General features: G+C 41.3%; 1 protein-coding gene across 7 annotated transcripts in view; it reads right to left on the bottom strand.

Annotated features, from left to right (window-relative positions):
• Window positions 1-27,419, bottom strand: part of LOC105287868 (nephrin) — a 215,526-nt gene that overhangs the window by 9,762 nt on the left and 178,345 nt on the right. For all 7 annotated transcript variants that reach the window (XM_011353701.3, XM_011353702.3, XM_011353704.3 and 4 more), the window contains exons 4-12: window positions 21,839-22,047; window positions 19,842-19,958; window positions 19,160-19,363; window positions 18,411-18,562; window positions 17,860-18,004; window positions 15,897-16,027; window positions 13,703-13,862; window positions 4,443-4,736; window positions 2,672-2,977 (exon numbers count right to left, since the gene is read on the bottom strand). In XM_011353701.3, the coding sequence (XP_011352003.1) occupies window positions 2,672-2,977; window positions 4,443-4,736; window positions 13,703-13,862; window positions 15,897-16,027; window positions 17,860-18,004; window positions 18,411-18,562; window positions 19,160-19,363; window positions 19,842-19,958; window positions 21,839-22,047 (1,718 nt within the window). The remainder of the gene's footprint in view (window positions 1-2,671; window positions 2,978-4,442; window positions 4,737-13,702; window positions 13,863-15,896; window positions 16,028-17,859; window positions 18,005-18,410; window positions 18,563-19,159; window positions 19,364-19,841; window positions 19,959-21,838; window positions 22,048-27,419) is intronic.

The raw sequence follows: 27,419 nt of genomic DNA, 5'->3' as shown, positions 1-27,419 counted from the left end.
AACCACGATTTCTGACTTCTGTAAATCCAGATTTTCATATTGTAAAAAAAGAAAATACATTTGAAAGTGCTAGAACAGAACGATAAAATATACCATGTTATGACGAAAGATCTTTAGTGACTTTTGCCCTTTTCAAAAAAATCTATACATTGTATCGCTTCCGAGCTCCGCTTTTTTTGCTGCAGAAACAGCACTATCATCCGGTAGCGCTATCCTTGCTACTTCCGATGGAAGAGGAATCGTTTATAAATTGGGCGTACCGCGAGAGAGGAACGGTGATTTGTGATGAAGGAGGACCAGCTGACGCGAAATGCGAAAGCCTTTTATAGTCTGGTTTACCCTATCTCGATCCTTTGCGCGTCGGCTGCAGTAGAGCGGATAAACGACAACGTCGACGGGTGCCGGGGGCCTTCAGCTATTAGCCGCGCATTATTAACGCGCGTACACCGTTTAACGTCCGTCTACGTGTACCCACGGGTTAATCGTGAGCAATTAGTTAGAAGAATGCGGCAGAGCAGAGCGCCGGTGAGCTGGGCGCTAAATTAGGCCGAGAAATTTGTTTAATGGGGTTCCGGCGCGAAGCTACTGCCAGAAATGTACCCCGCGACACGAATGAATTTAAAAGTACAGACTGTGCACGCTGTGTTTCGACAAAATACGTTCTAATAAAAGCAAGACTTGTATTATACCGTAAATATTACTTTGAATAAGAGAAAATGTAGTTCTGAATAATTTAACTCGAACTATTTAGCATTGAAAACATCAGACACAGTTAATTAGATTAATTAATTAATTAATTATCGATAAAATAATGATTCTTTGCTTTTGCTCTTATTTTCGCCTTTATATCACGCTAATATTCACCATTATTGATGATAATAGGAACGTTTAAGAAAGATACGAGACGGTCAGCGATCATGCGTCGCCTGCAGCTGTCGATATACATCTAATCACATCTTACGAGTACTTATACGTCTCCGCTACGATTTTGATGCAGCTCTCTACACGAAACTCTAGTACAGATTCACATGACATACGTGTGTGCTTGACGGAAGAAAGAGACAATACCATTATTTGCTGAGATAGCCACGGATTTCGGACGGACGGATCCAATATCATCGTAACTCGCATAGACTTGTTAAACACACTAGTCTTTTTAAACATACGTACATGTGCTTTACGTGAAAAAATGTCATGTGAGATATGTATATTTTATGTATTTTTTTTTATGTTACCGAAACCGATCGTTATTTCTGATTCTATACCGAGTATTCGATGAGAAAATATAAAAATAATATTATCAAGATATTTTCTAATATTGTAGTAACAAAATATATAAAGCAATAACAAAATATACACTAAACCAGAAGCGTTTTTTAAAGTGTATTTCTACTGTGAAGAGTCATTAATATGTACGTTGCTATAAAATTCGTGTTTTTCAAATAACAAATCTTGTAACTTCAGCAATGCAGATGTTGCCATTATCGCATTAGTCAACATTTTATATTCCTCTTACTGAATAGCTTTTGGTAAGTTGATTACATGGTAATTAAATCGTGAGATAAATTTCCGTCAGAAGAAGAGTGAGATTAAACTTCCCCCATTATGAATTTATTGCTAATTTAAACTTGTCTGCGTACATTTTCGGTAGCAGCTCGTCTAATACTGAGCAATAATGAGGGGTATTCAGCGTAAATTGCTTAGATGATTTCCAATTAATAGGGGTACACGGTATTGCGGCTGCACGAGTACGTAACGTACTCGCGAATTTTCATGCGACCACTCAAAAAGCCGCTGAAATCGAGTTACGATGTTATTGCGCTCAAGAGGATCAACATGTTCACACGAGCTCTACGATGCAAGGCCGTGCAGCGTAGCGAACAGTGCTCAAAATATTAAATCGATTCATAAGCAATATCCGTGTACGACGCTTCCTTTATATTCCAGTTTCCAGTTTATATTCCCGGTACATTTACGGCGCAGTGTCGTTTTACGCTGCGGTAGCAAAGTATACGGGCGGTATTGTTATGGCATTGGCATAGTCGGAGGCTAAGAGCCGTCCCCGATAAACTACCCGAGAGTTTATTACCCCGAGATTCAAAGAACTTTTAATCGAGAGAGTAATATAATTCTGAAATATGATAATCAACTACACGCGCAATACTACTCTGATGAGTACTTGAGCGCAACTTGTGCAATGCTAAATGCCTCGAAAATCCAAAATGTCTCAGAAAAGCGCTTAATGAGCATAATCGCGTAACCGAGAAGTTAATAATACGTAAAAATGTGTAGAGCTTTCAAATTTAGTAGTATTTAATAATACCACGCTGCGTTACGTTAATGCCTGTTATCTCTCGTTATTATCATTTTTATTATTGGATCCCTCCTCTCCATTACGATAATCAGATTCATAATTCTTTATCACTTTTTGATCAACTATCAGATTTAATATCTGATTATCTAATTCACACTTGTCGCACTTATAATCGCAACGAAGATTCTACTTGGAACGACTTCTGTCTAACGATACCGCACCATTTGAGATTGCATCGCTCGAGACTTACTTATGAATCGTTTGTTATGTACGTCACGGACGACTTGATCGCGGATCGACTCGTCGTCGATCATCCTTAGCCTAGTTGCTCGGACTATGTTGACCCAGACGACTCACCTGTTCGTCTCTCAGGGAGATTCAGAGTAGTGGCGCGAAAGTGCACAATCTCGCTGCGACCTTTAGCATTAGTGGAGTAAATGGAGACTTCATAGGTGCTGCCGGGCTCCAGATTGTTGACGGAGAAGGTGGGCACCTTGCTGGTCTGGTTGTAAACTGTTGCAGCACCGCTCTTGCCAGCTTCACGGTCAACTTGCATGGTGAATTTTTGCGGCAACCCGCCGTCGAAGCCTTCGATGCACTCCACGTAGATTGAGTCGGTCGTTTGGTTAAGTAGGGAACAGTTGTGTGGCGTATCCGGCCGACCTAGTTAAGTCAAATACGAATCAGCGTCAATGTTGATCCGATCTTGTACGGCGATCGACTAATTAACGGAATTTGAATAAATGCTTAATTAGAGCCCAATTTAGATCTACTGCGGAGAACATTTCAACGGAATTCAACGTCGTTGTTGATCTTGCAACGAATTGATGCGGATTGTAATTAGAGAATTGTGGGCATGCGGACGTATTACATATTTTCATTAAAATCATCCCTTGACATCTTTCAGGCACTCTGATTGAGCAAGTATCGATGCCAAATGTCTAAATGCACACTAATATTCGCTGTAAAATTTTATGCGCACATAGAATTAGACATAATTTGAGGTTTAAACGTTATTTTTGAAGAATGTCTACAAAATCATGCACCGTTTATCCACGAGAACGGAAGATTTGGTGGAAACTGTTGATAGAGCGGATTACCTCGTGTGTATGTGCGCGTGTGTGCTTCGCCAACATCGAGATTTGATCGCCCTTCATCAGCCAATATGGGCTTGGTTAGATTTTCGTTCGTGTTCAGGCGACTACGGCACTCAAATCGGCACGGAACGTCCGTTTTACGCAACGTCCTTTCTAATAGTGGGTTTTTATTACGTCTTCCAGTAGTTTAGTACCAAGCGGACGTACTAAAACGCGTATGTCACATATTGATGCATCCGCCTACGACCTGTCTCAGTCTTCGCGAACGAGGAAGATCTTTCACGATAAAAAACAGATTCCCTCGTCAAAAGCATAAGAATCCTCGTACTCTAAACCTGCTTGCACGCGATCTTTTATGCTGCCACGCTGATAAGAATTATATTTGTATGTGACCAATATTTTGTCAAATATCTCGGCTACAAAGACAGTTCCTCTGTTAAGTTGCGCTAAATTCGGTTAAATTCCATTTTATTATATAAAATTGCGACAGCGCCGCGAGATGTTATTGGTGCGTGTATTAAATTGTGAACAATGAAAATCGAATATCTATATAGGAGCTTGAGAAAAAGTGCAACGATAAAAGCCGTGCTAACGTTTTTCCAATATTTTGCAAATACATCTCGGATATGAGGATCTCATCTGTTAAACTGTTTAAAACGCAAAGTTACACATTGATACGTTAGAGACATAATGGTTCATATAATAATGCAATAATATTATTTAATCGCGTTAATTAAAAACGCGACTACAGTTCTTCCCCTCTTACGTGTACATTTTCTTGAAAAATATCCTGTTTTGAGTATTTCATTTAAAATATTCTATATAATATAAAGCAGAGAGCAAATATTTCCTTAATACAATTCCGCAAAGGCGTTCAACCCCGAGAGAAGTCATTATCGAAACATCTCTAATAAGTATTAACAAAAATATTATAATATAATATTAACAAAAAAATCGCGGAGCACGACGTAGACATCGAAAAATGCATGCCATGAAGCGATTTTTCAGATGCCGAAAGGCCAAGCACTCACCGGCCGGCACAATGTGGTAGACGCAGGGCTCAAGCTGAGTGCCCTGGTCGTTGCTGCCCCAGCAGAGGAGAGTGCCATAGTCCAGCTCTGTCATCGGTGTGTAGAAGGCCATCGAGTGTGTACGGTCGCTCGTGACGTGCGCCTGAGGTATGTCCACCGCTTCCATTGTATTATTGAATTTCCAGGTGAACGATACTTCCGGCGGGTTCGCCTCCAGCTCGCAGGGGATCTTCGCGGTCTCTTGACGCGCGACGCCGAATACCTTGGTCTGGCCGTGTTGGCATACCGGCACGACTGCAAATGTAAATGTTGGTTCACGTGGTGAGACCAAGTCTTGACGTCGCAAGCTGTTTTGCGAACGTACTAACTTTGGCTCGCTCTTATCGTGTGTCGTGCAACCTCACCTGACACCGAAATGCTTGACTTTGCTCAACATCTGCTTTGATCTCCCAGTTCGAATGATCGGAGTAAAACGATAGCTAGAGAGACAATGTGTATGCTACACTAGATTTCTTGGTGTCAGGAATGCAATTGCAAAACGAGAGGCACCTTGAAGATCATGATAATATAGATATGGAAATATTATTAATTAAAAATTGAGATTTAATAAGGTAATACCACGGTTAATTAAAGTTGCAATTGAATAAAGTTGGCGTAGTAAAGTTTAAGAGTCAGATGTCTAACAAAATCAAATTTCATTGAATAATTTAACAGAATAAAATATTCAGTTCTAATCGTAACCTTCTCTTGCTTCACTTTTGGGGAGAGAAAACGTTTAATTAGAGAATAATGTTTCGGATATTAGGTGACATACTATTATAAATGATTCGACAATAAGTGTCCTTCGATAATGCAATCAGATTTTTCGTGGGTGTATCAGAGAACTATATCAGAGAACGATCGACACGTAAAATCTGATATCCGTCGAAGACTAATGCAATTATTAAGCACTATCCGTAATTAATCATTAACGATGGAATTCATGTCTCTGCACCATTCCGGAGTTCGTGTCAACCTCAGTCGACACGGTATCTGATATCGCTGCGTAATATACATAATACGCAATATACATGTATGTAGCCTGTAATCTACATATTGCAACAGTGCACCATTAGTAGAGCATGTCTTCATTGTTCAGACACGGAACGAAGGTATCCGCGTATGTTCTCGAAAGGCGTTTTCCCCTGTTACATTCTCCCTCCGTTCTGGCAACAACTTCATACGCTGCTTCGCAATCCACGATAAAGTACATCATTACCTGCTCCGTGAAAAAATAAGCTTTCAACTACGCGCGACGTTTTTTTACTTGCTGCAAGAAAAGAAGTAGAAATGTGCGCGTTCTCAAGTATTACTTCGCCCGACGTAGTTTGCAACTGAACTTTTGCACTGAAGAGATTGCGTAAGCATGTTTAAAACACAGCTCCTTAAACGCTGAATTTATATTTTGCAACATATTTTCTCCCTCTCTTTCTTTTTCTTGGTAATATTTTTCATAGCATCAAAAATACCGATAACTCTCGTATATATATGTATATATAATAATATAAACATGTCGTATTGTAAAATTATGTGTCCCGACGCACTCGTACGCGTTTACACCCGAGACTCGCGATCGATCGTTATCCCCAGCAGTTTCTGCAATTGACATTCACTTCCACGGACGAAAGAAGATATTCGGTGTAAGCTGACAAAGGATCCCCTGCGACCTCGACTCAGAGCGGAAGTCTAGTCCGCCTCGTCTGGAAATTCAATAATACTTCGGACGTGGAAGTGGAGAGCCGTAGAGCATGCGGGATATCCGGCATACATATAGAGACTGACCCTTCATTGATTAGATCAGTCATAAAATTCCGGACGGCATCCGGTGTCTGCGTATTGCATCCCCTTTGTACTTTGGACAGTTGTCGAAAAAAGTCCGATCTTAGCAATGTCTGGAATGCCCGGGAAGCGCCTTGCCAACCGACCGTCACGCAGGAATATATATGGAAGCGATCCTTTGTTCTTTTACGGCGATCGTCGGAAAGTATCTTAAGGACGTCATGAGGTTGCAATAAAGGTCATGAGTTTTACAGTGCCGGAGCGCGACAGGCATAATGCAATCTTATGATTTTCGGAAAGCGAATTTGCCTTCTTCATGGACAAGCGCGATCTCGAGTGTTTTTGCAAGCATGTGAATCGTGACATCGGAAATAAAATTCAATCACTGGTCTCGAGAAATCAGAAAAAATTGCCAGTACTCTGTAACAACGAACAAGAAAGTGCTAAGTACACTTGCAGCTAATTAAAATTAAGCAACTTTCTTATTACTTTACTTTACTATTCCTCGAAAATGTCCGTGAAGGAAAATAAATTGACGCCTGAAAGTTTGCCGGGAAATTCTCCAAAAGCAGGCGCCACAAGGAACTTTTGGGATACATTGAAGCGGTGAAATGGACTCGCATAACATTACGAATGCAAACCGCAGGTTCTTATGCCGATATCGTCTATGAAGTTAAACCTGATGCACCGTCACGAAGCATGCATGCGGTCAGCGCATTTCTTCCTTCGTTTTTAAGAGTCATATTGAATTTCCGAGATACGTAGAAATTTACATTGAACGATCTTCTTCGTCAACGTCAGACGTCTCATTCCCCTCGACGTTCGAAAGCGAATGCCGACGAAGATCGGGCGAATGTGCATGTATCTCGATATAACGGGACGCCGGATATCATAATCGATGGTCGAGGCACTGACAATAACCAATTAATGCCGGTCATTAAGCATCAGTGACAGATCGCTCGCGTCAAGCACCTCTCTCCCTCTCTTTCTCTCTTCCTCTCTCTCTCCCTCTCTCTCTCTTTATCTCCATGCTAGCTATCGAAATGATATCTGCACCATGTATGCATAATTCAACGGGCCGCAATATCGGCTGCATCGTGAAAAATGCACGTCGATCTGTCGCGCGTGGATGCGCGAGCGGAGGAGGCACCGGAAGGGACACGGGAATTTATTTTCTGTTCTATTTGGGGATTCGAATCGGTCCGCTTCGATTATCTACGAGAGCGAATGAATCTCCGGGGTGTAACGTGTCTTAAACGTTTGGGAGATCGATCAGCGGTCTTTTTTTTAATGCTAAGCACGTTTGATTGGAAAACTTGTAGTTTTCACTTATATGCGTGCAAGTATTACTATTCCGTATTAGATCAATCTGTTCCTCCGTTCGGAATTTCATGTCCACTAGAAACATATTTGCTTTCCGTCCTTCGATTTTCATACGAAGTTATTCAAATTCGTAAGTTGTGTGTAAAAATTCTGCTAATAAATATAATTCTATCATTTCTATAAGTTTTGCTATAACAAAAGAATTTCAGACTAATAAATTAAAAGCCTCAATAAAATTTTATACAGTTATGACTTGATGCGTTATCTCTTTAAGAAGTCTCCGTTTCTTAAGGAAGTTTTCAATTTTCTACAGTTTATGCACAACAGTCGCGGGAATAGTTAAGCTCTCGATACTCTTATTGTTAGTGCATGAAGAATATTTTCTTGGCAATGCATATAAAATAGATTCGATTTCAAGTAAGAATGCCAAACGCATAAGAATGATGCTGCTGCTTGCTCCGAATATAGTGTACGTACACATCTCATTTATTTAAACGAAACAAAGCGAACCTCCTTTTGCGAACGCTCGACGCTCAAGAATTCCTCTCGCTTTTAACGGAAAACAAGATTATGCTCGATAGCCCGTTAAAGTATCTCCGAAAGTTCTGACAGTGTGAATTCACCCGTGTGTTCCACGGGCAATGACTTCGATCCAAGACTTATCGGATATCCTGCCGGTGACAGATTCCTTGGGAGATTTAACGCTACATTAGTTCCGGAGAGGGACATGCCTGTACAGACCGATACAGGGTACACCCAAGGTGCGGCATATTATCCTATGTTTGCGGTATTCGCGTCATGAATCTTCGTCGATCGGCGTCGCGTGGGCGTCGCGGCGCCGGACGTGCGTCACCTCGCAGCTGAAATTCGTAAGAATGTCGTGGGCGCGCGTGATGGAAATTTATAATAATAATAATGTACGGCGTGTGTATATATACACGCGGGCCCCCGCGAGTGGCCATTACGTCAAATAACGAAGATTTATGCCCGCGTCGTGGCGACGATGTACACGCTCGCGTGGCCCATGCGGGAGCAAGCAGCGCGCGACTATCGAGATACCAGATATTATATGGATCGCGCGTGGCCGAGACTTGAGATGATACATGTGCGTCGATGCCTTGCTTAATCAGATACATTAATTAGCTGGCGTTAATCGACCCAGTTAGATGCGCGGCCACGCGCTACGTGACTCTATCGATCGATGAATCTTCGACGAGGGCCATCCAGCAGCGTCGTATCTCACGCGCGATTGTTATCGAGTGGAATGGTGATACATCGCGCGATAAGGCACGACAATTCAGAGATACTCGAACATTAACGCCGAAGAATTTCGTAATGAGTCTCCTCTTAATCGGGTACCGCGATTAGGTGACGTTAATGAGCTTAGTGATACGCGATCACAGAGAGTTATCAACCGGCTTTGATCTTCCATGGAATAATTATCAGTATAATCATGCGCCGGCTACATCCCACGTTGACCGCCGTGTGATATATTAATACGTTTCGCAATTGATTACATCGTGGGCGCCATCGGGGAATACACGACTTGGTAGCGCGTCGAAGAATTTCTCGAAGAAATTCCGTCGCGAACACTTTAGCGCGCGCAGCCGACGTACATTGTCAAGAGTTACAGATGAGCGACGTACGATCGATCGATCGCCATCCGGGCGACGTCTTGGCTCGGCTTTTTTTTCGCGCGACTACATAATCTATCCAATCTATCACGGCGAATAAATCAAAACGCCCGGCGAGAAATCGAATTCACTTTTGCAGCGCGAATAAATGTCCGGCCAACGCGGCTGCGATAAATTCATTGACATATTTCATCCGGCAGCAACGGCGGCGGCGGCGGTGGCATTCTAGTTTGCGCCGTTCGTCGTGTAATTAAATTACAGCGGCCGCGCGGAATCTAAAGTTAGCGAAACGAATTCTGCGAGCATTGCGCCGATAACACGACCGTTGACCGATGACGTACGTATCTACTTGCGCCGAGGTGGCAGAGACGGTCGTGCTGGACCGAGTCAGTTATAAATCGGCGCGATTTTGTCGCCGTACAAAATGGAGCGTCAACCTTAACAATCGCATCGCGATAAAAGTAATCAGTTAATTCCGCGCGCGCAGTATCCGTTCAAAATCCCGTTACATACGTCATAAGTATAAATTGTATCACGGTTCTCGGCGTAGCGTGTGTCAAAATGGTAAAATCAGCTGGAAAAGGGGTCCCAAGGAAAGCAAATGTCACCACCAGGAGAAAAATTGCCCAATAAGCTAAAGCTGGTGGTCGACCCGGTTGTTGCTGCCTTCCTCTTATCATCCGATTTATACCCGCGTTAAATATATATGGAGCCGCTTAATATTTTATGCATTGGAGACCGGAGTTCGTGCGTGATAAAAGTGCAGCAGCTCCGCGTGAAATTGTTGCCGCCTGTAATTAAGCATTAATCGCGCAATTTCCGTTTGGACTATCTATCTGTGGATTGGACGCTTTGCGCGCAACAGCGTTGGCTAAAGAGTTACATGTTTGCGTTCACTTTGCGAAACCGCGTATACGATCGATTTACAGAGCGACTTGAAAGGGAAAACTCGTTTAATTTTTATTAGCGTTAAACACTCATCAACATAATAAAAAATAAAATATTTAATAAACTTATGTAATGCGTTGTGCACTACATTTATATTCTTTCTTTCCTCTTTCTTTTTTTTATATCAATCCTGAACGATATTAAATTGCACATATAAGTCGACGACCACTTGCGTTCCTGACTAATCATTATCTTTTTTATTAATGCTTTTAATTGCGGTGCTCTTCCCAGTTTAAAATCCTCCGATTATGTCCGACATTATGTCCAACGAGCGCTTAAATGGCGACATTTGTAGACTCAGCGTATTAATTATAGGTTGTTACGACGATGCTTGTCATGTAATTTGTGCAATGGTAGCAAGACCTGTAAATTTTTTGCGCAAGAAGTAATTACACAACCATCTGCAAAGATACACCCATAAAGTATCCTACATTTGCGAGTTTCATATCGATTTGCCTAAGGCAAGCTAGCCTGAAAATGTTAGACGTGATCGCGTTAGACGTCGAGACGCATTGCGGGCTTGTAAATTTTTAAATATATTTCGTGTCTAGAAAACATGCTTGCGAATATTGAGAATTTTCAAGAAGCATCTCGGGAATATTTATTTACATACACCGTGTGTTACGTACAACATGTATCACATATGTTGTATTTCATTCAAATTTTAATTATATTTGATTATGAAATATACTGCTAAGAACTAACGTTCTTTGATATTTATAATTCCTTTCCGTATATATCCCGTGTATAATTTTAATAACAATTACAATCGAGTTTATTTATTTAATGCATTTTGTCAAAATAGTCTTTATTTTTCATTCTTCATATAATTCTCAACGAAATTTTAAACGAAATAATAATACTTTCTACAGCTAATGATAATAAAACGAAAAATAGTATTTGAAGAGAGAACTATTCGGTTCTTAATCAAACAGTCTATTTCCTAGAAAATTCCATTTCTTTTAAATTTGCATTTTCTTAAAAAATGTTGATATTTGACAATGATATTTGACAATTATTAAATATAACATTAAATATTTAATGCATAAAGCCGAGATCTATCTCGAATTTTAACAGACAAAGACGCAATCCGTCCAAGAAAATCTGCGAATTCGCGTGTGCGAAACGGGCAACGTAGCTTAAGATTTTAATTCAGTTTCAGCACGTATAATTATGCGCGCGGCAAGAAGCTCCTTCTTCGAGCTCTGCTGTATCCGAGATCTTAAGCCGCTTAGTTAGCTGTAAAATAGCGGAGCTGCAGCACGGAGGAACAAAGAAAATACGGATTATACGGGAATATTCGACGTTCACGAGACTCAGCCGTTTACCTTGCCAAAAGGGTTATTAAAACCTATATAATCGCAAGCACAATTACGCGCGAAAGTTCGCGTACTTTTCGCTCAAGTTCCGACGAGACCACACGTGCGAATCCACGAAAAAATATTCCCGGAATATGATTTGATCATGTCCCGAACATTTGTACCAAGGTATATGCATTATACGTAGACGTATAGAGATATAAAGGGAAGATTAGCAGAGCGGCATAGCAACTTCAAAGCTTTACAGGACACATATTCGCAAAGACGGTTAAATAATAAAGGAGGACGTTTCGCTGATATTGTATTCACAAAGCGATGAAATGATTAAAAAAAACTTTGTTAATCATGCTTTAACTTTTAATTGTAACTCAAACCGTCTCGCAGTTTCATAAAACCGTAGTCTAATATGTCTTTTATTTCGCCCTTTTATTTTGCACATGGTCGTAGATAATAAAATTAATTAAAATTTATTTTATAGTACTTTATTGTACTTTGTACACTAAACCACAGAAACCGATGACGCAGAAATACGTCTTCGTATTGAGCTTGAAGGTTGATTTGTCTTTATTATTACAAGAGCCAACATTTTTAACATATTTCTCTTCCGTTAATATAATTTTTTTATTATCTCTTCCCTCGTGAGTTTTTCGTTGACTTTACTCCGCGAAATTATATTAAATGTCACGCTTACAACATAACTTTGTTAAAATCTGTAGGGAAATTAAGAAAGAGAAGGATAGAGATATTTAAACTGATTGATTATTAATCCACTTAGATTGGGTACTTCATGTATGTACATTAAAAATTACTGCTATCGATAAGTTATTATCTGAATGGTGTTACATGTCATGAGTCATGACTTACAGTAGAACTGCTCAGTTATGCGCATGCGTTCCTATGTAAAAGATCGGAGTGATTTAACACTCACTGAACTGCGCACGATGAAAGACATTCCACTTAGAGATAAAAGTACAAAAAGGGAGAACGTGCATACATCACTATAATAAATTTACACAAGCGAGTAGCGAGGAGACGGCGATACCTACATTTACAGATGCGAGCTTTACTCTACTTTATCGAAGAATGAAAATAAAATGAAATAAAAGGTTCCGCGCCGCGCGAATGATTTTTGAAGTTATGATTTATGAAATCATGCTCGTGACATCGATAATCAAATACAACTTTAAGGCAAGATGGATGATGGCGGCAAGGTGAAAAACTCTTCGATTAAATGTGCGACAGAGTAAACGTGTCATTTTGAGCCGTCATCGTCGAGGTTTCGTTGGTCTCGCGCAGAAATCCGTCAGCTAATTGTGCACTAACTCCCTACTAACGCGCTCCCTTGTAGCATCTCTCGAGTTTTACGACTCATAACGTTCGGAACTAATATTCGGGTTTGTAATCTTTTTTACAACACTCTGAAAGAGCTGTCAAAACTTGCTTATAGTGTTTAAGTTAATGCGCGCATATGAAATTGACTTACGGTCGCCCGTTTGGCCGCCTCCGCCTCCGTGCCTTTATGAAACCTTGTTTTCTTTTATAGTGCGCGACGCCAAGATATTAAACGTCGATATGAAGCGGAGATCTCGTCGCGCGCACTCCGAATGCGCGGACATTTCCTCCTACGCGCCAGATTTATGTCCCTCGTAAACAAAGCGAGCCCCTAAGCTGATTTAATGTCGACTCGGTGCATACCGGTACGTCAGTATCACACAGTGCAAACGCAGTGACACAGAAATTAACTCTAGCGCCTGGTCCACCGACTCTAGATTCGGAAGAGGACGTGGCGTATTGCCTGCCTCCGTTTCCGGCTATAACTGGAATTATTCTTCACCTGATACGGACACGGAGGCAAAATACCGAGAAATTACATTTGATGAGAGATTACAAAGTTTAATGTTGCAACTCAGGCGTTTCTCCCCGAAGAAAATGTTTCCCGGATATGCATCTGGAAATATCCAGATTTTATTTTTATATCCGTATATTATTTTTTATCATGCTACTTTTATTAATACTTTGCTGTTTATTGTTACAGATAATGTTGCAAACAGGAGTTTATTCATTTCTGAGTAAAGAAGAGGCACGTGTCTTAAAAGTTTCGATATGGACATTACGGTGAATTACCATCTTGAGTGGAGAATAGTGTAGAACTTAATTAGAGGACCAAATGCAGATTGTGGCGGATGACATACAGGAAATGCGTGTAACAGATACTCACACTTTATGTCCAAGTTCAGTGGATTGCTCTCGCCATCGCCCTCTTGATTATTGCCAATGCACGTGTAAATCCCAGCTCTACTGCGAGTGACGCTTTGCAGAACCAGGCTCTGATTACTTATTATCGTTCCGGTCGCCGGATTGTGATACAGCGGATTGCCCTGCGAATGCGAAATCAAACCAATGTATGTACTTGTGCTCGGTCACCGTGAACAAACACAGGAACGTATTTCAGCGTGCAAGTAACATATGCTGCTTAAATTTATAAAGAAGAGTCAGTAACTTGTAAATTATAAGAAAGAACTGTGTGTGCAATCGAAACTTTGCGTAGTTAGGTATATCAGAAATTATGATTTCCATTGTGACTAAAGTATGCTTTTAAGAAATGGACATATTTATAAGAAATAGAATACTCTTTCAATGATGAAACAGCCTTTCGTATTTTCTTTGACTGATATTACAGAAGTACATCAGATAACAAGATAAAAAATAAAAAACACAGTGCTAAAAAAAAGAAATAAATAATAAAAACAAAATAGTACTGACAAGACACAATGTATAAAATGTAAACAGAAATAGATGGAAAATATAAATATTACGTGAGATATTATCGCTATTTTGTAAAAATTGCGAATATATTTTTTTGTGTTTTTCAGCACGGGCTAAGCGACAATAAATCCCGCGTGAGAAATTCGCGGCGAGGAGCGCTGACAATTTTTCGTTCTTCCGCGTTCTCTCGTCGCACGTGCGACTTTCGAAGCTGCGAAAGCGGCTTTGAGTTTTCGCGAAACAAATTTGAGATCTTGGAATCGAGGGAATTGATTGGGATTTGCGTTTACGATGTTTCCGCGTATACGACATTCGTGATAAGAGCTGTGAAATTGGTTCGGATGAATATCGAAGTTCGAGAAGAAAATGCCGCAAAAATTTGAACATTATAACAGTATAGTACATATATTTTTCTCAATAAGATATAAAAGTAAAAGTAAACCAAAATATTAATAATTAGATATTTTGAACAATTTAAAATTCGCGAGTAATTTTTCAGGAATCAAAATTTAATTACTGCAAATACGTTAATTTAATAATTATTATTATTCATTTGTGTGGTTTTATTATAAATAATAATATTAAGTACGTACGTTTTATGTATTCAAACATTCAATGTCGAAATTTAAGACAAAAACATTTGTCAAGAAATGTGCTTAAAACTTACTATCGATCAATTTAATGACATCCAGTCGATCCATTGTTTAAACATCGTAAACACGCACAGTTTAACGGCAGTAAAAAAAATCTGTTCTGTAGGATTAAAAATAAATGCCCAGTGACTGAAAGCAATTGCTTCCCCCGTCGTTCAATTCACGAGGCATATTTTGATTTATATCTATGATTTATGCTACGCTATCAGTTCCGAATCAATTGCACGTATGACTTTATCAACGATAAAGGCAAAACGTTCGAAACGAGTGGAGGAATTAAAGCACATTCGGCAGTGACGAAACGCATTCTTATTAATCGCTGATAAAGTACCCCCCATTTATATCTGCAGTTCGATTTATGCTGCTGCTTTTCACTTCGCATTAATCATCGCGAATCATTCTAAAAACCTAGCATGTTCGAGTAGCTTGTAATAAATTCGGACAAAGTGATGTGGATCCCAATAAATCACCGAATTTGCGAAAAGTCCGATATCCGCGTTAGGAATCCAATATCGAACACGCGGATTATCTTAACATGGATAAAAGAAAAATTGAAATCGTCTTCGTGCGCGCGACATCCGCTGATTAATGTTTAAGCGGCCGGAAACGGATACCGTAACATCCCCGGCGTTATCTTTTCGCGCATCCGGTATTCTCCCGAAGTGTCAGGCCGGAAGTTACGTTGCTCCAGCATGAGATGAGGAAAAGGACTCCTGATGAGACACAATGTTCAGATTACTCGAGGAAATCTCGAAAGCTCTCCGACGGTTAATTACTATCTGGGGAAAGTCCGTTTTGTATGCGCCCTGCGTAGCGTCACGGCGATACGAATCCGGGATGAAACGCGCGAGTTTTCGGCCGGAAGTTCGTGTGTCGCAGGTGCGCGCTGCCGTTCCCTTATCTCGACGCGATTAAGCTTCGCCGGCTTATATTATCGATTTCTGAACCGGATTCGTTATCTGCACGCGTAGCTCGTGCAGAGTGTGGACTCACGTTATGGCGCCAGGAAACCTTGTAAACCCAGGGATTGGACTTGATGTTGCACTCGAAGTAAACGTCGATACCCTCCCGAATAGCGCTCGAATTCAAATTGCTGCCAAGCTCGAGGGTAACCACAGGCTCGTCTGAAAACAGAATCGACATCAAAGCCGCGCGCGAAATGCGCCGATATGAGAGACGCCGGTTTAATTACAGACACAGTAATTAAAGCTATTAAGACCGAAATGTCACGTAAAAAAACGCGAAGAACGAGTGTACAGACAAGGAAAAGCAATCGAAACTTGTTTTATACATATCTTAGCTTGGTTTAGAATTAAAAAATTGTTATCTATAAGAATTACACTGTATTTTTAAATTATATATATAATTATATCTTTTAGATACAAGTTTCGTTAAACTACACGATTGTGCTATATTGCACGTTTCAACATCGTCAAGTTTCAAGTTCATGTTTTCACTTATGATAGATTTAGTTATTGAATATTGGGTCATTAATTAAATAATTCCGATCGCATCTAAGATTTCGATAAAAATATTGCAATTTTTGAAGAATTCTAGTTTTTTATTTAAGTTGTCTATCCTGCTATAAAATTAATATACGATAAATTATGTTATGCTATTATAAGTATTTTAGCTTGATTCATCATTTAGATCTGGATTACTTAATTAATGACCTACCAAGCCTCAAAATGTTTGATTAAGTAACATGGAAACGTATAACGAATCTCTTACATGAATTATTGGAAAATCGTTCCACTGATAAATGATCTCGGTATTTATTAAAACACTGAATAACGCTGTGATAATAGCATAATTTCCAGCGGGGTGTGCTTTCACTCATCGATTATCGTTGCATCGTCGTAAATAACTGGGCAACCGCATCGAATGCTGGCGCATTTTCCCAATGGGAGAGCATCGTCCGGCGCCCATTCTGCGGTATTATCTTCAGGAAAAAAATCGGCGCCATATCGAACGTTACTTACGATTCCTTTCGCGGCAGAGCCGCGCGGATCCGATAATTCCATCGTTTCGCCGATTCGCGCTCGCAATAAACGAATGAATTTCCTCACCGCTTCCAGCTCCACCCGCCGTGGAATTACAGGCGAGCACGACTAATGGAAAAAACCGTGAAAAGACGAGAAAATGGGGCTGCCAAGGTAGTCAAAGTGGTGGAAACGCGTCGCGAAATCGGGCTGAATCTTCAGCCTGGCGGATCGGCATGTGCTATTAATTTCCACACGGAACTCTCCCCTTTCTCCTCTCACTTTCTCACTCTTTCACTCACTCACTCACTCTCTCTCTCTCTCTCTCTCATTTGCCTGAACCGGCCAGAGAAACTTTTGTATTAGACAGCGAAATCACAGCGTTAATCCCGGCCCGTGCAGCGGGCTGCGACGCTTCGCAGCGATTCGTTCTACAACTTTTATATATTAATATCGCCGGAAAATTGCGCCGAGGGTGCAATTTGAAGTACGACACCTATGGACGCATTGACGCCCACCAACGACCGTTGAGTTTTTACTACCGTTTCTATTCTCGCGCGTGTTGAATTTAAAAGAACTAATATGACACGGAAAATGTTGTCGAGGATGTACACATGTGATTGCGTCGTGTCGTGAAACACTAAAGAGTATCAGAAGGGGAAACGTGGCTGCCAAGGTGCAATCAGATTCGATTCCAACAATAAATGTTGTTGCTCGAATGGTATCATCGATATATCGACACAAAGGTCGCTGGTTTGAAGTAAGTTCTCGCGATTGAAATTTTAACGTTGATTTTGCAACTCATATATACACACGCGCGCGCGCGCACACACACACACACTTTCATGCGCTACGTGCTTATAAAAATATTAGGAATGACACAGGAGACTCCACTCAGAGTGCGACGCGCGGTTGCATACGCATCGCGAAATTGCGGGCACCCCCCCGCTGCGTTTCTGTGAAAACACACTCACGATATATGTTGAGGTTCCATCCTTCCTCCATCTCCGAGTCCGGAATATCTGGCACGCTGGCGCGACAGTAGAGGATCTTTCCGGCGTCTTCGATATTCGGCACGAATGTGAGGGTGCTGGTTGTTGTGTTGCCATCGGGACTCATCTACCGGGATTTCATGAATTTAAAACAGTTTGCCGAACAATCTAATAATAGCGATATGCACACGCCCCGGGATCGAATTGCCATCGTGATGGATTAAATTAGAATCCCTAGGCGGCATCAATTACGCACACGCGTACTTCGTTGGTTCTACGTCGAGTAATTTTCGCAGGAAGACTCTCTCATTTGTAAGAGCTTCCGACTGCGAATGGAAAGTAGCATGAAATGTTAAGAAACTTCTTAACCGAGTGATACGGTTTTACGTATATTAATTCTATTCTTCCGATCTTTACAACTACGGAAGGCGAAGAATAATTGCAGAAACGTGAGAAGAATCCTCAAATGTGTGTTCCGTGCAATCTGCGAGAGTGCACTAAATCGTCTCCCGACAATCTATTTAAAATCGTACCGTCTGTCGTGCATTTCGCAGTATCATGTTCCCTTTGGACCATGTGATCGTTGGCCTCGGCCTGGCTCCAACGACCTCGCAACCTATCTCGTAGGTCTTGTCGGCGCTAAATGGACGGTTCTCTCCTTGAATCCGGACCCAGAGCGGTTTCACTGCAAAAGAGTGTGTCGCACTCGGATTTAAGTACCCATTGATCCGGGCACACTCGTAAAGTTAATAGAAATTTCTCCGATAAGGGCTAAATTTCCTAACGTTTCCTGAATAAGTTGTGATAACCGTGATAATCTCTAAACTAGTATGATTTAATTCAATATGAAGGAACTAGATTAAATCATCATTAATAAAGAAAATGTGATCCCAAATGTTACACATAGGTATTTGTTAATAGAGTGAATTAATTATGTGTTTTAACATCACATTCATGACAATGTTATAATCGATAATGATAACGATAATGATACTATCATGTTTTGCAATTTTTCAATCATACATTAATTATTAGTCGAAATAAAACACTCCTGATTTATCAATCTTCCATGCAAAATATTTAAAAAATAATGCTGATGAGATTAAAATAAAATTGACTGAATCATTACTTCTTTTCATTTATCTACGATATATTTCCCCGTGCTATGGCATACAATGTTGCGTGCAAAGAGCTATTTGATTTTCTTGTGGAAACTGGACATGTAAAAGAAAAATTTTTTATACTAAATCTTATTGCCGTGACGTTTCTTGTCGGTACTTACAGTTCATATTGAGTGAAACCGAGCTTGATATTGGCGCTTTCACGTTGTTGTTCGAGGCTTGACAGGTCAGAACCGCATGCAAATGCTCGCGCCCTAACTTTTCCAATCGCAGCACGTTGCGGACCTTTTTAATGCTCACGGTCTCGTAGCTGTCGTCCAGCAGAGCATTCTCCTGCCACCATGTCACTCGTGGTTGTGGTCGTCCTAAAGAAGCATAAAGGTCCAGAATATTCCAGTAGCGAGCATGCATCGCCACGTTGCATTAATGGCACCCGCTCGGCGTGTAATCACATCCCAACTCGACGCTCCGTAACGCGAACAGCCGATTTAATGTACAGTCACATTATTTACAATAAAGCTAAAACTATATAAAGTTTCCCAGGTATCAAAACATAAACCACGAATTTCCGTAACAGCGAATATATGCACCGCTCAAGTTAATCCGTTTTCCATAAAACCACCATTTCCTAAGCAATTATTAACAAAAAAAGAACATCAAGACCAGACAGCTGGCTTGTCTTATCTTACTTATCATTGGAAATATTAAATGTGAAGTCACGGGTAATATGTTCGGCCGAAACGTCAAAGAAATTGAGTCGCGTTTGTTTCGTGCCGCAGGTCGGAGCAATAGCGTTACGCCAGGCGAATGCACCGGAAGTGCATCGAGGCGTCATGCACTTACCACCAGCGGCGACACACGTGATATTGAGAGACGCTCCCTCGCTGTACGGGCCGAGGATGTAATGGGGAATATGAAACCCTCCGTCTTCGTCCAATATACTAAGCTGCTCCGGCGGTACTGTAATAATTTTCACAATAAGAAGCGCCTTGTTTTTTCCCTCCAGAGTAGCCGGGAACGCGCGAACAAGGGGACCGGGGGTGAATCAATTTACGCAAGGATGTATCAATTTTGTAGCGTCATGTAGGAAGAGGAGACTGTCTCGCGACTGCTATTACGACGCGAACAGATCTCCATTTAACGCGCGCCGTGCAAGAAGGTGTGTGACCGTAAGCAAGAAACGCCTCGAGTTAGAAAGAATGTACGCTTCGCGCCAGGAAAGTGCTCTTGGTAAGGGTTGAGAGAATTTGTGCGAGAATTGTCCTTCGAAGCGTTTTCTGGATCAAATTTAAAAATGGAATAAACAATGTTAGAATGATGGATCCAATACAACGGGATCAAATGAGGAAAAACCGTAACATGAATGTAAAGAAAGCTGCGTGTGTGCCGATGGCGCACAGATACGTTGCCAGCACGCAGTGTTAATGGTGCCGAGATAATGGCGGTAATTATGGTTATCAATTTCACTTTAATCTCACTTTCGTAATTGCACGTGTATCCCACAGAGGAAAATTTAGATAAAACTGCGCTTTGGGTGCACTTGCGTTCAGCGTCCTTATCAATCAGTTTTTCTTCTTTTTTTCGGTAAAACCAACCAAAGTAAAACAGATGCGCACAAATCTCGTTCTGATCACAATTTATTTTTTCAAAACGATTAAAGCTAAAAAAAATAAAATAAAATATATGTGCATTACGATTTTGATTAATAAAACACATTTGTTGTTTTCAATGAAGTTCTTGAGCCAAGCTCTTACGTGCTCGCATATCCGGCGCTATTCAGCGTTTATCGCATATAAAAAATTTGCAATGTCGCTAATAAAGCTAATATTCGCGTCAGTGCGCAAGTACCAGCACGAAGAGCACGGGCAACGTGATCCAACTTGCACGACGACGATGTATCAGTCTGCGTCGTCACGTAGCGCCTTTACCATTATAAAACAGCGTTATTCCTGAGATAAAAAATAAATTTTAATGCACCAATATAACGGAGCTTAGGGTCTATGCGTCTCGCATTATCGCCCACGGTCACGTAGCTGTTCCTCCATTAAGGGAAGCGTTATCCCAGTGCAATGCAAAAAATTAAATGCAGTCGGTACACTATTTCGAGGGTGAATCGTCGGATAGCCGCGTCGACGGTTCAACGATGTCAATTATACGGGGGAACAGTACGGTAAGCGCAAATATCGGATACCGAATACTGAATTGATCGTAGCAATTTCGGCGTATCGTACAATTCCGAAATTCGATTTTCCGTAATTTTTGGCAATTATCACGGCGGGTTTAATTGCATTCGTTCAAAGAGTTTTAACGTTCGATTATAAGCCACAAAAAGAAGAAACACACAATAAATTTGTTTCTTGCATTTTATATTAATATACAATATATTACTGCAAATTTAGTATTCAATCGCCTTAAGCTAAGAGACTACCGAATTGTTTTATCTGAAATTCTGAAATTCTGAAATATCTGTCATTGTATCTGTTTTCGCCATTCTGCATCTTTGCAATTTTAGGTTCGTATTCAGGCAAGCTTCCAAGTGTTGATTTTCATAAAAATAGAAGGAAATTCTGGTGTTTCGCTTATGAAACAGTACACTATATTCAAAGCTCTGCCAGTTTAAATTATTCAATTTTAACTTCCGATTCATAATCATCGACTTGAGAAACTCCGAGATATCGACTTCTATTGAAATGTACGAAATACCTGTGGAAAGAAGAAAAAACGGATACACGGTTCAAAGGAATACGACCGTTCTGAAAAGCTTTGGAAGGAACGTGCTCTCCTTATTGTTGAGCGCATCTTGTATTCGGGTCAATGCGGAATATCGTTTAGGAACTCACTGATGACCGTTAGATTGACTTTGCTGTTGCGAGTTGGCGACTGCTTGAAGTCGACTCTGCATCGGTAAACAGTCGCGTCGCTTTCGCGAACATTTTCCAGAGTGAGTTTTGCAGGGCTTTCGGAGAGCTTAAAGAATGCACGTCCTTCTAGGCTGTGATCCTGCCAGTGATTCCCTTGATCCAGGCTGTCTTTCCCCCTGGTGTCGAAGCTGCAACAAAGATTAATTTCTATTTTATCAAAATACATAAATATGTATTGCTTGTGTGTCGCACTGCATTTTACTAGTCGCTAATTATTATCCGTTATACCGATTATGAGAATAAACAATTTATAAAAGCGCGATGTTTCAAATAATTAAGAGCTATTACTGCTTCATTAGAAAGCAAATTGGGATAATTATTATTAAAAGACTTAATTATAAAATATAAAAATTATAATAATATAATATGCTTAAGCTCTTTGCTTTCAAATTTCATCGTAGAATATTGCAAATCGCGCGTGCGACTCAAATGAATTGTTAATATTGATTGCGATAACAATACATTAAGCCGACATAATGGAATGTGTAACATGATCGATAATTCTAATTAACAAAGGATCTAAAACACATTTCGTGCATTTACTTGACTTCTCGTCGAGTAACAAGTAAAAAGTCGACCTATACAGAAAGAAAGCCATAAATAAGAAAAGCTCCCACATCTCTCGTTTCCTCCTTCTTTCTCCCTCAATAGTCGCTAATGCGCGTCATCGTGTTTCTCGGACAGGCAGACGTATAGAGAGAAACTTTTATATTGCCCCTATTAAACTCTCACGAGACGGTCAATCGAGAAAAATGCTTCGACGTGGCGCAGTTACCAAAGAAAAGTACAGAGTCACGCAGGATTCCTTGTAGCACTTTGCCCTCTAATATCGGCCCTTTTACGCCAGCACACTGCCCTCGCAGAATTTCTATCGGCGAGAGGCGAACAGAAACGAAGCTAACTGAATTTATGCGGCGTCGTTGCTACAAAGAAATTTTCCGAAGAAATTTGCGACGGATCGGGGCTGTAATGAAATTCCTCGGCAACTTTTCAGAACTCATTATTGTGCTTCAGCGAAATTTTCGACGAAGCTTGGTTACGGAATTCTAGCATTAAAATGGTAATTTTTCTTCTAGTATCGTTTACCTATTACTTCTTGCATACGTCGTGTATACGCGATATGCCAGATCTCAAAACCAATTATTTAGCATACTTGTTAGTTTAATGTCAATTTGTATCCTTTAATTCATCTAAATTAGATTTGGAGCTCTGTACGAATATTTGAATGCAAATGCGATATGTAACTCAAAGTAATGATTAACCGTCATAATTTCCTTATCTTCTTGAACGTCTATGTATCTAATGCGCAATATAGCCCCGGTGCATCTCGTTGCAGTTTCTGAAACTGTCAGCGGTATTGTGCCACGGCGTCAGTTATACGCACCGTTATCACAGAACTTTTAAACGTGCTGTGGGGTTGCGACGTTGTCTGCATATCAGGGATCACATTTTCCTTAAGATTTCAAGCAATCGACGTTCCCGCTGTCGAACTAGAGACCGTCGTCGTTTTAATACTTTCGCATGAACTCGAGAAAAACTTGTAAGACTTTTTTGAAAACTGAATAATATAACGTGGAGAGTATTCTAATTCAAACAATATACTTCCTATATTAGTGACATTCAATATTGCTCACGTCGACAGAGAAGAATTTTTTTATACTTCTTTTTAATATTAAATTTCTTGATAGAATATCGCTGGTTGGGATAACAGCAGTAAAAAAATTAATTGGAAAAGAATTACGTGACAGGATGATGGTCACAGGTCGAGTCATTGACTAAAACCGACCTTGCTCAGTATAATAACCAGATGCGACGAGCGCTCGTTCACGTTGCACCTGCCGCGATGCGAGTGCATCTCGAAGAGCGCGAGGAGAGGTTTGCACGATATATGTGTGAAGCAGTTTTCTGAAACCGGTCCTCGGAGGACGTTCGTATACTTTTATACGACTCGCGTCGGTTCGCCAAGGCGAGTTACATCGTCGACCGAGCGTGTGAACGCGCTCTCGCTCGTCTGGACGATTTTCTGCGTCTTCGACTTTCTGGAGCGCCTCCCCGGCCTTTTGCTAAACGGTCGAGCGGCAAATTACATTAATGAAAAGGGGCACCGGGTGTCGCGATAAAATGATACCGCGTGTAGAATACATTCGATAATGAAGTGTACGTAACTGTCGTTTTTATCCGCAAACCCCTCAGGCAATTTAATTGCATTATTCGATCATGTATTTCTGTAATTGCTACTTCAAAGATAGAGTGTCTTTGTCGGCATTTCAAAAACCAATTGCGACAAGGAATAAAACAAAGATAAAGATAGAAGCTGCATAAACGGAGAATTATTGTATTGTTTATACCAGCGATCGTTTATTTGATGATATTAATCCTGCGGCGGATGATATTAATTTATTGATAGTTCCAATTAAAACGCCGTAAATCATGAATTATTAAATAAAGGATACAAAGTTGGAATCGTGATGAATTAATAATAATTAATCGTGAGCATTGTTATTTCTCGTTGTAAACATCGCTTGCATACGCAAGCGTTAATTCTCGCGTAGACGTTTCAAGAGCAACGAATAGAGTAATCGCACGTCAGACGTGCAAGTACAAAGGATTACTCCGCTGCGAACGGATGAGGAATGCGCATCACGCGCGGTACGTGTCGTGCTTCTGCATTTCCTTCGTCAATGTTGCGTTCGCTTTGACTGGCCTCTGAACTATCAGTAATCTTCCTTAATTACTCGCTAAAAGAAACTTGACCACAATCACTTCGGGAACAAAATCTGCTCGTGAAACGTGACTTTTTTTGTGGGTATTGTACACAGGGTATGCCCGACCTGCCGGAACTCCTTTCACCTGCGAATTTTTTATCGGTCAGACATTTCCAAACCTTTTTCAAGCCTCGAACAGGTATCGCGCGAATAACGCTGTTAGCATCCGATCAATCCAGCATACAATTCCAATTTGAAGTTTGAGTCATTAAAATATTGGCTTAACTTCCGAATAGCCCCCCCCCCTCCGATTTTCATGAAATTTTTAGGATATGTAGAGGTAGAGATGAGGAAGGTGTGGATGGAAGGATTTTTTGCAGAAACGCCTCCTAGCGAAGAAATTAACAAAAAAAGGTTTAATGATTTTGCACGAATTTCCAGCTGCCTACGCGAATCAAGAACTTGACTTTGATATATATTATAGAGGTCACCTCCCTCAGTAACCTGTAGAAGGTTTTGTTCTCCTTCGTTATTAATTAAAAAGTTATTAACAAAAGAAGTTTGAAAACTATACTACTTAAAATTAGTGGTCAAAACATAATATACTGATGTGTGCAGAGACTAACCAGGTTAGTTAGGTTAGGTCAGGTCAGGTCAGGTCTTGACCTTTATTAAAAAGTTATTAACCAACGAAGTATCACACTCGGTTTTCAGCCCGCTTCGCGGGGGGGGGGGGCTTCGCCGGAGCCGATGTAACAGATTTCACCGTACAGATTGTGATTACCTGGTACACGGCAGATATCCCGGCGGGGGGGGGGGGGCAAAGCCCCGCCCCCCGCCCCCCGCGAAGCGGGCTGAAAACCGAGCGTGTACGTTCGGGGCTCCAGTTTCGGAAAATTCGTGCGAAATCATCAAACTTCTTTTGTTATTAACTTTTTAATAAACAACGAGCGACGGCTAATACCTTCTGAAGGTTACTCAGGACATTGACTTTGACAACATATGTCAGGGTCAAGGTCTTGATTTGCGTAGACAGCTGGAAATTCGTGCAAAATCATTAAACCTTTTTTTATTAATTTCTTCGCTAGGAGGCGTTTCCGCACAAAATCCTTCCACCCACACCTTCCTTACCTCTACCTCTATATATCCTAAAACTTTCATGAAAATCGGAGAGGGGAGCTATTCGGAAGTCTTACCAAAATATTCGTGATACCATCTTAAAAATGAGATAATGAAATTTTAAAAATAGCTTTAAATGTGAGAAAGAGACAAGAGAGACGACGATCGATCAAACTTTCAGGATTAATCCGAAGCCATCCGTGCGCACGTGTACGAAAGCGAAAGCTGGTAGCTTTTTGGGTCGTATATCCTTTTACGACTTACATGTGTTCGCCTCCGTTAGCCGATCCCGTGGCAAGCAAGGCATCAGCCGTAAGAGCTCAGACGAGGACGAAGAAATAGACGAAGATAAATCAATTCGCGAGGGGGTGATTCGGGGTGGGGCTCAAAAAACAAAGCCGCCGCGGCGCGACGGAGCACTTCGTCACGGGTCGGAAGACTTTCAACTTAATAAAACCGCGAAAGTGCCGGCGCGCGGGATAGTAATACGATAGACGTGGTTCTACGCGCATGTTGCGCGCCAGAAGAAATAATATCGTATCCATAATTTCAGCCTGGAATACCTTTAAGCCCTTCCCTCGCCAACCCCCTGACCTGCTACAATTCATATATCAGAGCCGCTGGAAGAGGCAAGCGTGAGAGGAAAAGAGTACGAGGGTGGATAAGGCGGAGGACGGAGGGAGGCGGCGAGAAATAAAGGGCAGCAGCCAATTCTCTATATGGACCACTCTAGAGGGAATGCTCCCGGGCGCGGGAATAGACATATACTAACTGTGTCACGGAGAGCTGGCAGGGGAGGGTGGTTGCCACGATCCTCCCCGCGAGCCCAGGAAAAGATGGGATTCCTGCCTCGCCTCGTTTCTATGCATAAACCGCGATATCAACTGCGGGAGTAGGAGAATCAGGCGAGCGAGCGTGCAACTCGCTAGCAGGGATGCGTGTGCACTCTAATCCGGTTTTTCCCGCGATCGAGAAGCCGCCTCGGGATCCGCGCGGATATAGCCCGGATTAACCCTTTTCTCATTCTCTCTCTCTGTCTCTTTTTTTTCTTCTCTCATGGTTCTCTCGTACGCATTAAGCGACGGCATGCTTAAGCGACGTCGCTGTCTCTTCGGCATCGGGGATTCATTTATTTATCGCGCACGCTGCTCTCCGAGTCGTCGCCCGAATTTATTATTCCGCGCGATCAAACGGCGCGATTTAATGAAATCGCGTAATCCCGCGCTCCGCTCCCAGTCTTCGCCGCATGCTAATTCTCTTATACGTGATTTTACAGACGCATCGATTGCGCGCACCAGTCGCCAGGCAACGAATACATTATCAAGATCGAGCGGGTGTTGGCGTGTATTATAACGGGATAATTTCGGCTATCAGCACGCTTAATGTATTACTCTGCCATTTAGTTAATAACCGAACCGAAGCGCCGTCGAAGCGTTCGAAACGATCCGCGCGTTTTCCTCCCGAAACTGCATCGGGTTCGCGAACTTCAAACGCGGCGCATAAATCCGTCCGGTTAATATGATAAACCGACAATCCTGCCAAGTTAGCAGTACCATTGGGATAGAGGATGATTACATCGCGAGCCGTGTAATTTACAAATTAATTCCATCAGTCGTCGCAAAACACGCGTGCGTTAAGCGATTTTATTACCGCGATTGTGTTCGTATGGGAGGAGG

The sequence above is a fragment of the Ooceraea biroi genome, chromosome 8 (assembly GCF_003672135.1).
Source record: "Ooceraea biroi isolate clonal line C1 chromosome 8, Obir_v5.4, whole genome shotgun sequence".
Lineage (NCBI taxonomy): Eukaryota > Metazoa > Arthropoda > Insecta > Hymenoptera > Formicidae > Ooceraea > Ooceraea biroi.
This window is presented reverse-complemented; position numbering and strand designations above follow the sequence as displayed.